The 13,946-nt window shown below is 49.7% G+C and overlaps 1 protein-coding gene across 4 annotated transcripts in view; it reads right to left on the bottom strand.

Annotated features, from left to right (window-relative positions):
• Positions 1 to 253: 253 nt before the first annotated feature.
• Positions 254 to 13,946, bottom strand: part of LOC109907849 (protein SOGA1) — a 66,446-nt gene continuing 52,753 nt past the window's right edge. For 3 of the 4 annotated variants that reach the window (XM_020506092.2, XM_020506095.2, XM_020506093.2), the window contains exons 7-14: positions 13,083 to 13,211; positions 12,396 to 12,626; positions 12,093 to 12,242; positions 11,804 to 11,971; positions 7,339 to 7,593; positions 6,170 to 6,243; positions 4,486 to 6,085; positions 254 to 4,281 (exon numbers count right to left, since the gene is read on the bottom strand). In XM_020506092.2, the coding sequence (XP_020361681.1) occupies positions 4,129 to 4,281; positions 4,486 to 6,085; positions 6,170 to 6,243; positions 7,339 to 7,593; positions 11,804 to 11,971; positions 12,093 to 12,242; positions 12,396 to 12,626; positions 13,083 to 13,211 (2,760 nt within the window). In that variant the 3' untranslated portion in view covers positions 254 to 4,128. The remainder of the gene's footprint in view (positions 4,282 to 4,485; positions 6,086 to 6,169; positions 6,244 to 7,338; positions 7,594 to 11,803; positions 11,972 to 12,092; positions 12,243 to 12,395; positions 12,627 to 13,082; positions 13,212 to 13,946) is intronic. The other variant, XM_020506094.2, reaches the window with a different exon arrangement.

Here is a 13,946-nt window from a genome sequence, read left to right as displayed (position 1 = left end):
TCTCTCTCTCTCTGCCTTCCCGGCGTTTGATCATTTCTCTCTGCAGCTGCCCAGTCAGCTCAGAGAATGCGTACAGGGACAGCTGGGGTGCAGAGAAAGACAGAGTGAAAAAAAGTAAGAAATAGAGAGAGAGAGAGGGGAAGAGAGAAAGGAGAGAGAGAGACTGCAATTTCTCTCCCTCACAAATACCAAACCCACAACCAATATATTGTAGTGTTATTTCAAGAATATAACAAAAAATATAGATATATAATTATTTTTTTCAAACAAACATTTATTTGTGAACTATATGACAAACAGGAGGCAATGAGATCTCAGCTGAACGGGCTACATAGTTGGAACCCCCCTCCCCCCCACACCCAAAAACCCCCTAAAAATCCACTCAAAATCACTTTTCATTTATTTTTCTCTTCCTTTCCTTTCCTTTTTCAAAACGAGTATGTACAAATAAACGTTCACGTGTCTCTAGAAAGGAGAGAGCGCTACATACTTCAACAGCCAGCTCAGCGCTACTGTAGTCATTCAGCTTTATTCTCTACGTGAGGATAGAAAGAGTACAAATTATACCTCAATGTATTCTTTTCAAGTTACAATACGTGTGATTCTTTTAGTTGTTGTTTCGTTATCAGCCATTTGCATTCTTCTTTTCCCAAGAGTCAATGTATTAAAAAGAAAGAAAATATATCAAGCGAATATACAATGCAATCTTTCAGTAATAATTTAGCTAATATTATTAACAGCATAAGCTAAGAATTCATGTACATATTGCCAGTCATTGGGACAGTGGACAGGGGGAGATAACATAACAGTCTGCTTTAGGACAGATGAACAATGTCAAAGGTAAGGTACAGTGGCATTGCCCTCTCGTGCCTAGCAGTACCGCTCTCTAATTGGACTGTTGCTTTAGAAGGTACCAAGGCTCTCTCCTATCATTGGCTACCTGCCGTGTGACCAGCTACTGTTACCTGAGGGGTTAGGAGCCTGACATACGAACCTGCCAGACAGGTAGAACGGCTATATCACACCGAAACAACTTCAAAATCACAAGAGGAAAGACCTTTACTGTAAACAGAAAAACCTGAAGTGTATGAAGAAGAAACACATCATATTTTCAGTTCCCTTTAAATTGACATAATTCAAGGACTTCACTTTTCCATTCACCTCATGTGCTCTGTTAATTGTTTTGGGAAAGTAGAAGAGCAAAGTGGTCTTTGATACTGTGTAACACTTCAGTATGTTCTGATGACAATGAGACGGCAGATGCCTTGCAGAGTAAGCCTATAAACCTGACACTAACTTGACTGTACACAGTCTGTATCTATCTGGACCACAGGGGACTGTAGGTAACTGGGCAAGCGCAGTTGTCAGAAGAGCTGCTGCTCAACAAGACCAACTTCATTTTAGAAAGGCACTCTAGTGACCTTATTAACGACAACACAACAAACATGGTGGGCCTCGGGCAGGTAGGCCAGGTATTGCGTTTAGTTCTTCCAGGTCCTGTTTGTGAGGAGGGCAGGGAGGTAGCAGAGGACAGTTTGGCAGCAGCTTCTATCAAAGGCAGGAGGAACCAGACCAGTTAGTCTGCCTGTGTGGACTGGAAATCATGCTCGTCAGTGGTTGGATGGCTGGGCCTGGGGGAGACTGTGGGTCTGAACCACAAGGTCATTTAAAGACTTAATACTAAAGCCTTCTACTATAATGCCCTGTTCTTAGAACCAGAAGAGCAACACAAACAAAAGAGCATGTTAACTTAGCTTCTCAACTTAGCTTCTCGAGAGAAAGAGGGGGGGAGTGGTGAGAGAGAAAGAAAGAGTTAGAGAGCAAGAAAGAGGGGTAGAGCGAGAGAGAGAGAGGGGGGAGAGAGAGAGAGAAGAGAGAGAGCGGGAAGAGAGAGAGAGAGAGAGGGGGAAGAGAGAGAGGGTGGAAGAGAGAGACAGGGGGGGAGAGAGAGGGAAGATAGAGAGAGAGAGATGGGGGGAGGGGGGGAAGAGAGAGAGAGGGGGAAGAGAGAGAGGGGGTGAAGAGAGAGAGAGAGAGGGGGAAGAGAGAGAGGGGGTGAAGAGAGAGAGGGGGTGAAGAGAGAGAGGGGGGGAAGAGAGGGGGGAAGAGAGAGAGAGAGGGGGGAAGAGAGAGAGAGGGGGGAAGAGAGAGAGGGGTGGGGGGGAGCGAGAGAGGGGGGGAGAAAGCGAGAGGGGGGAAGAGAAAGCGAGAGGGGGGAAGAGAAAATGAGAGAGAGCGGGGGGGTGTTACACATTCATTGAGGCTCTCAGGGGTAGCGGCCAAATCAGTGTTTTTATGACAGTGACATGCTCATCTTTAAGGCACCTGCCAGGGACTGACTCCTAACCAATAGCCATTTATATAGAATACTGTGTGCCACTGCCAATATAGCAAAAACGGAGCCTTTTCTATTACCTAAAAGCCTTGTAAAAAGCTATTTTTAAAATGAGGGAAGAATCTGCACTATTAGTTCAGCACCATTGCAATCCGAGAGAAAAAACAAACAGATATAAACATTTATTTATATAAAAAATTACAAATAATTTACTTCTCTGAAAAAAGTTCCTTGGTATCAAAAGAACGTAAACCATTCGCTCTCTCTCTCCGTGCTTTTAAGAGTTGGTGACGACATGTTACTTCTGTGTACATGACGTGTACATAAGAGTATACTGTATATCCACCTTGTGTCTAAAATCATTCTAAGAACAACAATCTGGGGTTCTAGTTGTTAAATGCCGTTTGGTGCGAGCTGACCTAGTCTAACAGGCACTTCAAAGTCACCATAGTAACAGGCTGACTGACAGCTATCAGACCTTTTAAAGGGACACTCCAAAATGGAAGGAATCAATCAAATATAATTAGACCATTTCTCAGTCTCTCTCGTCTCGGATTTCATTTCAAGGTACAAATAACCCTCTTCACAACCAAGGCTTTTGTCCCCCCCCCCCCATTTTAAAGATATGTTTTTTCATTAAACATAGAACACCAAGGATCTCAAGAATTGAGTGATGAGGTGAGAAAGTAGCGAGCCCACCTTCTGCAGAGGACGTTGTTACACAAAGCAGGAGAAAAGAGGTCAGGAACACACCGGCAGTCAACGAAAGAGAAACACACGCACAATTGAACAGATTACCCAGAGTGTCAGTGGAATTGTGACTTAACAAAGGAATGCATTTTGTCTGGAAATGGGACAAGGAGTTTGCGTTGTTTTCCTGGCAGGGAGTTATCTTTACAGCTGGGTTTAAATAGAGTATAGTTCCTCCTATACTCATACTCATACAGTACAGTACACACGGGAGACACCCCTCATAGTCCTAACCACCATACTATCATTGTGTGCCAACAGCAGGCAGATGACAAACCTTCAAACAACATTCAGGAAACATAGGATCATATCATACGCGATGTATATCATAACAACGTCATACATATATAGTCTTTTGGGAAAAACAACAGGCATAACATCAGGCAGTTGACGTAAAAAAAATAAGTTTTTTTAAATGGAGAAATGTTGAACAGGCGTTTTTTGATGGTTGATGGTTGACAACGGCAAGAGGTCGTAATTCAATAGTCCAGGATGTTTTCCCATGTGCAATTCCGGGTCAAGTAGAGTGCTGAGGGTTCTGACGTGATATAAATCCACACACTGTCCAAAATGGCACCCTGTTCCCTAAATGCTGCACTATATAGGGACTTGTGTGTGAAGTGGGGTTGTCCTGCTGGTAGTTGACAGTGGATATGATGGTCAGAGAGGAATCCTAGGAGATTGTGGTCTCCCTTTGTCCTTGGCGTTAGAATGTTCTGCTTGGGTTTTAGTTCCAATCCTAGACATCTGTGTCTGTGCGTGCGCGCGTGTGACAGTGATTCTGTGTGGCAGTTTGTGGGGAATTATGTGTATGTACATTATGCATGTGGCAGTGTGTTTGCGTGGCGGTTTGCAGGTGTATGTATGTATGTATGTATGTATGTATGTATGTAGCCAAGATGTTTGTTTGTGTGTGTGTGTGTGTGTGTGTGTGTGTACATTTTGTGACAGTACTGTAGCCTATGTGGCAGTGTGTTGGCGAGGCAGCATGCATGTTCGTGTGTGTGTGTGGCAGTGTGAGCTTCCGTGCTCTCTTTGATCCATCACTCAATGCTTGGATCCAATCTCTCCTCTGTTGCCGTTGGAGACTCCTGGGAGAGGTGGATGCAGAGGCCCGGTGAATGGCGTGTGGCCGAGCGGGAGGGCCGGACGAAGCAGGAAGTCAGAGCCTGGGAGGTGCAATCACACACTGCATCCTGGGACAGGAAGGAGACAGTAAATAGTTACGTTATAATCCAATCCAATGAAAGACGAAGCTGCTTAAATAATATGCTTGGATATGATGTCCTGTGTGTGTGTGTGCTTGCGCACGTTCATGTGTATACCCGTCTCTGCGTGAGTGTATGTGTGTGCGCCTGTCTCTCTGTGCGTGAGTGCGAATCTGTGTGTGTGGGACCTACCTCAATACTAGAGCTCATGGTCGGGTCCCTGACGGTGGGGTCCCTGGTGGTGGGGTCCCTGGTGGAGGGGTCCCTGGCGGTGGGTTCCTTGGCGGTGGGGTCCCTGGCGGTGGGGTCCCTGGAGGTGGGGTCCCTGGCATTGGCCCCAAGCTCCTCCCTGGGCATCTGTCTCATGAACCTCTTGTTGACGATCTTGGTGACACTGTCGTTCCCCACCAGCGAGGCCCCGGAGAGGCACTCTGGCTTAGGCTCATCCGTGGCCCCCACCTCCCTCTGCCCTCTCTCCCCTCCCCCAGGCATGGGCGTCCCGGTCCGACCGCATACGTTCCTGAAAAATTCCTGTAAGGGACCGTATTTCTGGGCTCCGGTGTCGGGGGCAGGACCAGAGGGCTTCCCTGCTGCCTGGCGGGCTGGGCTGACCCCCGGCTCACTCTTCCATAGGGACTCCACACTGCCTGAGTGCTCCACCACACTGAACAGGCTGGACAGGCCGTCGTTGAGGCCACTGAGCACGGGGCTGTCCCTGGTGGTGGTGGAGCGGGCCCAGGCCGAGCCGCTGGAGGTCGAGGAGCGCTGGTGCAGGTTCCACAGGCTGCGATCCCGGGAGGAAGCCGAGGACGACCCCACTCCGTCCAACTTGGAGGAGGAGGCGGAGATGCGGCGCTGAAGCTTGGGGGAGCCATACTTGGGCGAGCAGCAGGGCCTGTCGATGCGGCTGTGCACCTTATCCAGGGACGAGGAGATGTGGCGCGAGCGGGCCGAGGCCAGTGAGGACGAGGGCCGGGGGGACCAGGAGGACTTGGTGTGGAGGCCCCCCACCCCCCGAGACCCGAGCCCGTCCGTCTGCAGTCCCACACTCACAAACTGGGCCGTCTGGGTGGAGCGGCTAGACACCCCCACCGTCTGGCTGCCCGCGTCCTTGCTGCACTTCCTCTCCAGAGAGCTGGAGCGGATGGCCTGGCGCACGCAGTTGGTCATCTCCTTCATGTCGTCCGAGAGGTTGGCAGAGATCTCCAGGCCGTGGAAGGGCGCCACCCCCGCGCCACCGCTGCTGTTCTCCAGAAGATCCCTGTGCTGCTCTGACAGAGAGCTCAGCCACTGGTCGTAGGACGAAGAGGAGGAGGCAAAAGAGGAAGAGGGAGGCTGGCCCTCTGGGGCCCCAGCGTCTGACGGAGTTGAAGCCCGGGACAGGTGGCCTTGCTGCGCTTGAGGTTTGTCCTGCTTCTCCTTGGCTAGCCGGCTCTCCATACGGCGCATGGTAGGGGGGCTGTAGTAGATGCGGATACCGGTCTTGTCGGGGGCCGTGTAGCTCCTCTGGATGCTCCCCAGGCCCAGGAAACTACTGGGGGAGCTGGGGCAGTCCCACGTCTTGAAGGGGGCATTACCCTGCTCCATCATAGCCACCTCATTGGTCAGGTACTTCCAGTTCTTCCTGGTGAGGTCACCCAGGTCTGTGTGGGCTAGAAGGGGAGGGGCCTGGGTGTTGGGCTGGTCCTTCTCTCCCTCCTCATTGGCTGTCCCGTTGACCTCCTGACCCGGAAGGAAAGGACAGGCCTCCAGCAGACCCTCTAACTCTGGCATGGACGGGATGGATTTGGTCCTGGGTGGAGAAAAATGACATCACTAAACATTTTTCATGATAACTGAAATGTAGACTTTTGAATACATTCAAAGCCAATGTTACCTTGGTAAATTGCTTCCATTTGTAATAGCGTCTGTTGCAGTTTCCCTTTCGGAGGTGTTTTTTTCGTGCAGAGACTGTAAGGGAGAGAAACAAGGAGAGGTTTTAAGTTGCCGGCCCAGCCAGGCTATTAGGTTTTATAGGTAGTGTTTAATGGAGGACATGATGAGGATGTGGGCATCATGAAGGAGATACAGTATCTCTCCCTGACAGAGGGCTCGCTGTCCAAGTAGTGACGCTGACTTAGGACCGTTCAGCTCGCAGGGAGATGAGCTCACACACACACACACACACACACACACACAGGAAAGAGAGGGGGTGGGGGAGGAGAGGAGGGGAGGGAGGAAGGAAGAAGAGGAAGGATGGGGAAGGCTCATTGGAATCCTACAGTACTTGACTGCTGTCTACTTCATGAAGGAAAGGAAACAACTTGTTTGTTTTTTAAACAGGTTTTGTTTTCAGGGCGTTTTGAAGCACAGCGAACAAAACCAACAGCAGTGCTACGACAGATTGGAGAAAATAGTAGAGAGAGAAAGAGGCGTCTGTCTGAAATAATGACATGTCCTCTTGTGTGCTTGGCCTCAGTGCTACGTTTCCTGTACAATTTTCTGCCACAATGAGTATCGGAGTGAGAGAGAGAGAGAGAGAGTCCTATTTTCCAAGACCAGCCAGTCAGTTTGGGATAGACTGGATGACAGGCACAGGTAATGAGGCTGGGCTGGTAGTAGGGCCAGTCAGACTATACCATGCACGAGCGCGTGCTTTCACACACACACACACACACACAGGCCTCTAGTGTGGTTAGACCACGCAGCAGACACACTCCTGTTCAGCAGCATGCTGTCTGTCCATGCATTCCTGTACTGGCCAGTCATCCACCCACAGTGAAAGTTCTATGGAAAATGCTAAACCTATAGTCATAGAGTTCAGGAATGCATACAAGCCCACAATGACCTACCCTTGACAACCTCTCTTTCCACCCCATCAAAATACCACCCCGAGGAAGGAAAACGAGGATAGTCATTAGATGTCACAAGGATATTCCGTGTCACTCTCAGTACTCATGGCTAAGTGTCCCTCTCTCAATATACATGGCTAGGCCTGGACTATGCTAGAATAGAATAGAACAGAAGCTAGAGTAGAGGCTCTGAGGTGCAAAAAAATCTAGTTACCATCTTGTTCTGTAGCCTCTGCTCCCACTGGCCCCTCTCCTGACTGAAGTGCTCCAGAAGCTCCAGCTTCTCGCGGCTCCAGTTCCTCTCGCCCGTCTGAAGCTGCTTGGTCAGGTCCATGACGGCGGCGTACGAGTCGGCCAGGAGGTGCGGGTACTCCTCACGCTCCCTCTTCAGGGCCATCTTCAGGTCGGGAGGTCCTTGGAGGTCCTTCTCTCCCCCGGCCAGCACAGCTTGGCCCAACTTGCTCTCCAGCTGGAAGGGGGTGACGGAGAGAGTGGATTGGGTGAGGTTCATGAACATGACGAATTATGAGAGGTGTAGTGCGATTGGTGCACAAGTTCTGGTTCCATGCATTTCTGAACAGCTAAATTAGATGTAGGCCTACAGCTGATGAAATGCCCAATTGCAGAAAAACTTCCTGAATTCCACTCTCTCTCACTGATTTACACTCTTTTTTTTCTCTCTTTCTCTCTTTCTTTCTGTCTGGTCTCTGAGAACAACTGTCAGTGTTTATCTGAATTAGTGATGTGAGGGCTGAGGGTCATGACATATTATGTGGATGAAGGGCGTTGGGTGGCGGGCGGGCGGGTTGACGAAAGAGAAAACGATGCACAAAAAAAAATCTAAATGTCAGCATCGCTAATGTGAATATCTAAACAGACTTTATTTGCTCTTTAGTATTTCTCCCTCTACACAACCAGTTACGGAGCTATGAGAAAGCCCTATGAAGAACGACGGCAGATGCTTTGTGTGTCTGTGACAATTTAAACAAGGCATCCCTTGTTTCTGAGGCGGAAGCGAAAACAGACAGAAAACCTGGAAACTCAGTCACATTAAAGAGACGACAGCTACGTTTCTCCCCTCGTCCTCTTTTCCTCCACTCTCCACCTCTCCCTCCTCTCCAATCCCCCCCCCCATTAGAATGAATCAAGCAGTGCTTCAAGGAGGCGATTGCTCTTTATATTTTTAACGAGTCTGTCTCGTTTCTTTCTTGCATTAGAGCTCACAGATTTCGGCGGAGGGAGCCATCATCAATCGCTACGGTAGGGACGACTGCAGGTTCCGGCCTTATATGGTGCTAATGGAGTCTGGGCGGGCCTATTGGATGACTACGCCATTCGTCTCCGACGGCGACGGAGCGTTGATCTCATGTGATGATGAATACCCCTAATGAGTTTTATTGGTGAGGCGTTGCGGGGCTGTGATTTAATGGTTGTCTGGAGGTTTATAGCACAAAGAAAGACATTTGCTTTGAACACTCCCAATTCACCCCAGATTCCCCCCCAAAATCCACTGTAGACAGACTTCCTTAGTGGGTTTTCTGTAGGCATCTGTAGGCATTAGGCCCTAAGTCTGGTTCCACAGTGCAACAGCTGCCGGTGCCATGCCACGTTGCCAGGATGGCTTCCTACTGATGTGGTTGGCAGAGCAGATCAGGGAGAGATTGGTCCCAGCTGTGCCATCCAGTTCTTGGGCACCAGACCAGTGGGTCTACACAAGACAAGGGCAGCAGTAACAGCATAGTTTATAGAGTGAAGGGGGCATTGTAGAATTGTGTGTGTGTGTGTGTGTGTGTGTGTGTGTGTGTGTGTGTGTGTGTGTGTGCGTGTGCGTGTGTGGGCATGCATGACTCTCAGGGTGGGGCAGCAGATGACGAATGAGTTTCTCCAAAAAGAAGAAAAGCAAAGTCACCTGTCAGCCCTTTCAGATGACAAATGATCCCAGACCTGTGGGGGAAAGAGAGCCAACGCTTTGATTATGGCCATGATTCACACAGGTGACGCCATTTTAAAGTGATCCAACTGAATTACTACTCTGGCATTTGGGTCTTCCGGTGAGTTCATAAACAGAACACAAATCAGGACGTTAATTAACCCAAGGCTACAGCATGTGACCCCCTCCTGCAGTCTATGTAGGGCCTTATTTAATCAGGAAATATCAACGAGAAAGAAGTCAGTTGTATCAAGTTTAATAAAGGTCTAGAACTATAGCGCAAGAAGTCACCTTTTACTCTCTCCCAGTCCCTATCCCCCTTTTTCCCCTCTCTCCCTATGCCCCTCTCTCCCTATCCCTCTTTTTCCCCTCTCTCCCTATCCCCCTCTCCCTCTCCCCCTTTTTCCCCTCTCCCTATCCCCCCTTTTCCCCTCTCTCCCTATCCCCCTCTCTCCCTATCCCTCTTTTTCCCCTCTCTCCCTATCCCCCTCTCTCCCTCTCCCCCTTTTTCCCCTCTCTCCCTATCCCCCTCTCTCCCTATCCCCCTTTTTCCCCTCTCTTCCTATCCCCCTCTCTCCCTCTCTCCCTATCCCTCTTTTTCCCCTCTCTCCCTATCCCCCTCTCTCCATATCCCCCTTTTTCCCCTCTCTCCCTATCCCCTTCTCTCCCTATCCCCCTTTTTCCCCTCTCTCCCTATCCCCCTCTCCCCCTTTTTCCCCTCTCTCCCTATCCCCCTCTCTCCCTATCCCCCTTTTTCCCCTCTCTCCCTATCCCCCTCTCTCCCTATCCCCCTTTTTCCCCTCTCTCCCTATCCCCCTCTCTCCCTATCCCCCTTTTTCCCCTCTCTCCCTATCCCCCTCTCCCTATCCCCCTTTTTCCCCTCTCTCCCTATCCCCTTCTCTCCCTATCCCCCTTTTTCCCCTCTCTCCCTATCCCCCTCTCTCCCTCTCCCCCTTTTTCCCCTCTCTCCCTATCCCCCTCTCTCCCTATCCCCCTTTTTCCCCTCTCTCCCTATCCCCCTCTCTCCCAGACACACAACACATTACCACTGCCATGGAGGAGAGAAACAAAAGCCTCAACGGGGGATTCGTGAGGAGGGAGGGAGGATGACGAAGACCTGGCCCGGCCCACTCCTCCATGGCTGTAAATTGTGACCCAGTTATGGTGTTGAGTGGCTGTGGTGGTTTCACCAGGTGGGGATCCCCCACCATTTACATGTGCCCTTTCAGAGCCGTGGAGGAGGGACCGCAGGGGGAGGGAACAGTCTGACAGGACCAATGAACCATGCTTCAAACTGTTTACTGTACTGTGCCCCTCCCTCTTCTTCTCAACCACTCACAACCCCCCCCCCCTCTCTCTCCCTTCCTCCATTTATTTCTCCCCCACTCTCTCTCTCTCTCTCTCTCTCTCATTATAACTCTTCATCTCTCCTCCTAATTACTTTTTTATTTTTCTCCTTCTGTTTCCCCCCTGGTCTGATATTATATATTATCTTGCTGTAATCTAGTGGCCTGTCTCAAAGCATGTTAGTTTAAGTCATTGCGGAGGCCGCTGTTATGAGAACGTCTCAGGCTGGCAGTCGTCTGGATATTAAACTCATCTCTCACTGCCAGATACACACACACACACACACACACACACACACACACACACACACACACACACAGAGAGAGTGAACGGCGGTCTGAGGGCAAAGCAGACGGCCAGACGGAACACCAGACAAATAGATTGGTACAAATCCACCACCTCAGGATATGAGCAGTTTCAAGCCATTCGTTACTCTGAGCATTGGTGATGAAATGAATACCCCAGTGACTGATTCATACTGATCCGTAACACAATCCTCCACAGCTTCGGCAGCTTTCTCCAGTGAGTAGATTGTAACAAATGGCAGGTCATGTCATCCTTCATGAACGGGTAACTTGATCTGTGTACAGCTTCACGGCGTGCTCTCCTGCACGCTGAATGGATAGCTATAGTTCCACTATAAATCCTCACTTCAACGGCCGTACAAATCAATGGCTTTGCCCCAGACATCCAGGTAGCCAAAAGGAGAAAGGATTGTAGCTATAGAATATCTGACTGATCTGGCATGAATCTACACTAAAGTAATGACTCTACCGCCTAACAGGGAGAGGCCGTAACCCTGGTGACTAGAGTCCTACTATCTGTCCTCTCTCTCCAGTAGTCTGTGTGATACCAGGGTGCTAAAAGGCCTGATGAATTACTGCCCTCCCAGGGGAGGCTTTACGCTAAGCCTAGATAATGGTCTGTAAGCTACATAATAACCTGGCTTCTACAATAGCCCAAATAACACCTGATGGTTGAGGGTTTTTAGATGGTTTTTAGGTCAACTAGCTATACACTCTTAGAGAAGAAAGGGTTCCAAAAGGGTTCTTTGGCTGTCCCCGTAGGAGAACCCTTTTAGTTCCAGGTAGAACCCATTGGGTTCCATTTATAACCCTCCTCTGTAGAAAGGGTTCTACATGGAACCCAAAAGGGTTCTAATCGGCAGCCAAAAAGCTTTCTTCAAAGGGTTCTCCTATGGGGACAGCCGAAGAACACTTTTAGGTTCTAGACAGCACCTTCTATTTCTAAGCGTGTAGGTTCAAAACTATGCGACAGAGCGTTTCAATAGAGTCGCTGACACAATACCATGTCAATCACATTGAGTGCACCTACAGTCAAGTTTCCATTTGAGTAATTCTATTTTAATGCCAGTTACTTTCAGTAGGTGTTCTGGTCTTACCTGGGTGATGAGGCTCTTGAGCTCTGTCCTCTCCACTTCCCAGGAGGCCTTGGCACGGGCAAACTGCTGGGTGAGTTCCTGTGAGCCCTGGCGCTCCTCTCGCAGCTCTCCGCTCAGATCCTGGAGCGCTCCCTTCAGGTCCGCCAGAGTGCTGCTCACGCCGCTCGTCTAGGCCACGGACAGGATAGAGAATCAGTGAAGGACCTCGTCGATATTGCCTAAAAAGACCTCTAAAATATTGCCTGCTTTAATGCTATCTTTTCCCGTGTTAACCCTGTGTGTCCTGTACCTGTTTGTAGCTCTTCTCCAGCAGGCAGAGCTCCTTGGAGATGCTGGTGCTGAGGGGCTGCTCCTCTGCGGCGGCCATCTTGTTGTCTCCCTGGTGGGCGGCCAGACTCTCCTCCTCCAACAGCAGGTACAGGTCCTTCAGACTGTTCACCTGTAGGGAAACACACAGCACATTATCTGTCAGTCAGCCAGTTAAACAATTAGTCAGTCAGCCAGCCAATCAGCCAGCAAGCCAACCAACCAACCAATTCTGCCACGACTAAGTGGCTGATTCAAAAGGAGAAGGTATCAACCAGTGCCGTACCTCCAGGACATCCTTGGCCTCCGTGTCCAGCTTGCGTCCCAGACGCCACTGTTTGAGGAAGCAGCGCAGCTTGAGGCTCAGCAGCAGCAGGGTCTGCTTGAGTTGATGGGACTCCTGCACCATCAGGTTCCTCTCTTGGCTCCAGAACTTCTGTTGCAGCCGCGTCTGCAGACTCAGACTCTGCAGCTGGAAGTCCCTCCGCGTCAGGGCCTTCTGGTGCTCCTCCTGCAGCTGGGGACACACACACACACACAGGACACAGGCCAGTTAGTGAGGGCTACAGGGACACATTTGTTATTATAAGGGATTAGCTTCATAGCAGTTGTTTGTGAAGTTTGCTAAGTGGGTGCATGTATGTAATAAACTGTTGTTAAATATATAGTAGCGATACAATACTGTTCTCCAGTGGGGCACATATTCTGTATTAGCATTGACAGGACGTGACAGTGACAATGCTCTGCGTGGTTTAGCAGGGTTTGTCTGTAGTGGTGGTGTGGTGTCCATAGATATAGAACAGTCGTGTCTCCGTGGTTGTGTCCATAGATATAGAACAGTCGTGTCTCCGTGGTTGTGCCCATAGATATAGAACAGTCGTGTCTCCGTGGTTGTGCCCATAGATATAGAACAGTTGTGTCTCCGTGGTTGTGCCCATAGATATAGAACAGTTGTGTCTCAGTGGTTGTGTACCTGTGAGACTGTCTGAGAAGTGCTGTGGGTGTGGTCTCGGTGGGCCTGTCTCTCCAGAGTCAGTTCCTCCTGCGTCCCGTGAGCCGTCTCCCTCGCATCCGACAGAAGGGCCTGCAGCTCACTGATCTGCTGAGGGAAGGGCGGCGGGAGGGAGCGAGGGAGGGAAGGAGGGAGAGGGAGAGAGAGAAGTACACCATTATAGCTAGAGTAAAATACACCACCTCCCAACTGAAGAAAATATCCTCCTTTAGATTGTATAACACAATCAACAATCTCATTTATTGATCATAACTGTTTCCCAACAGGGAACAACAATCCTCGCCTTTTGTCAGTGAGAGGGGCATCGACCGTTCCCCATAATGTTCTTCTTCTTCACCCTCCGCTAACTCGCGGCGGGGGTCACTCCCAGCCCGACCCAGCCCCACCATCACCGTTAACCCACTAATTGCAAACTCAAATGGCCTCCTTTATACCCGACAGGCACAAAGGCCAGCCGCTCGATCTCTTCGTTATCACTCGGCGCCAAAATTAGACGAAGCGTGTAACATTTGATAGGGTGGGACACTGGGGACGGGGTGTTGGGTGGAAGACTGAGATACCCTGAGGACATTTTAATACTCTAAAGGCTTGTGAGGTTTGAAAATGAAAAGTCCATTATTTAATATCCACTGTGTGCATAATGTGCCATGGATATCTGTGCTTAAATGGCGCTTGGCTACTAGTTGCTGCTGGGTTTTGAAGTATAAAGACGGAGACCATTGCGCTTTGTCTTGCGATTCTCTGAGGGCTTTGACAGATAAGTGAAAGTACTGTGTCATTTATTTTTCATATGTAAGCTTGACAGGCGTTGCTGGAATCATTTCT

Source organism: Oncorhynchus kisutch, linkage group LG17, assembly GCF_002021735.2.
Source record: "Oncorhynchus kisutch isolate 150728-3 linkage group LG17, Okis_V2, whole genome shotgun sequence".
NCBI classification, from domain to species: Eukaryota; Metazoa; Chordata; class Actinopteri; order Salmoniformes; family Salmonidae; genus Oncorhynchus; species Oncorhynchus kisutch.
The sequence above is the reverse complement of the archived record's forward strand: the minus strand, read 5'-3'. Positions and strand labels throughout refer to the sequence as shown.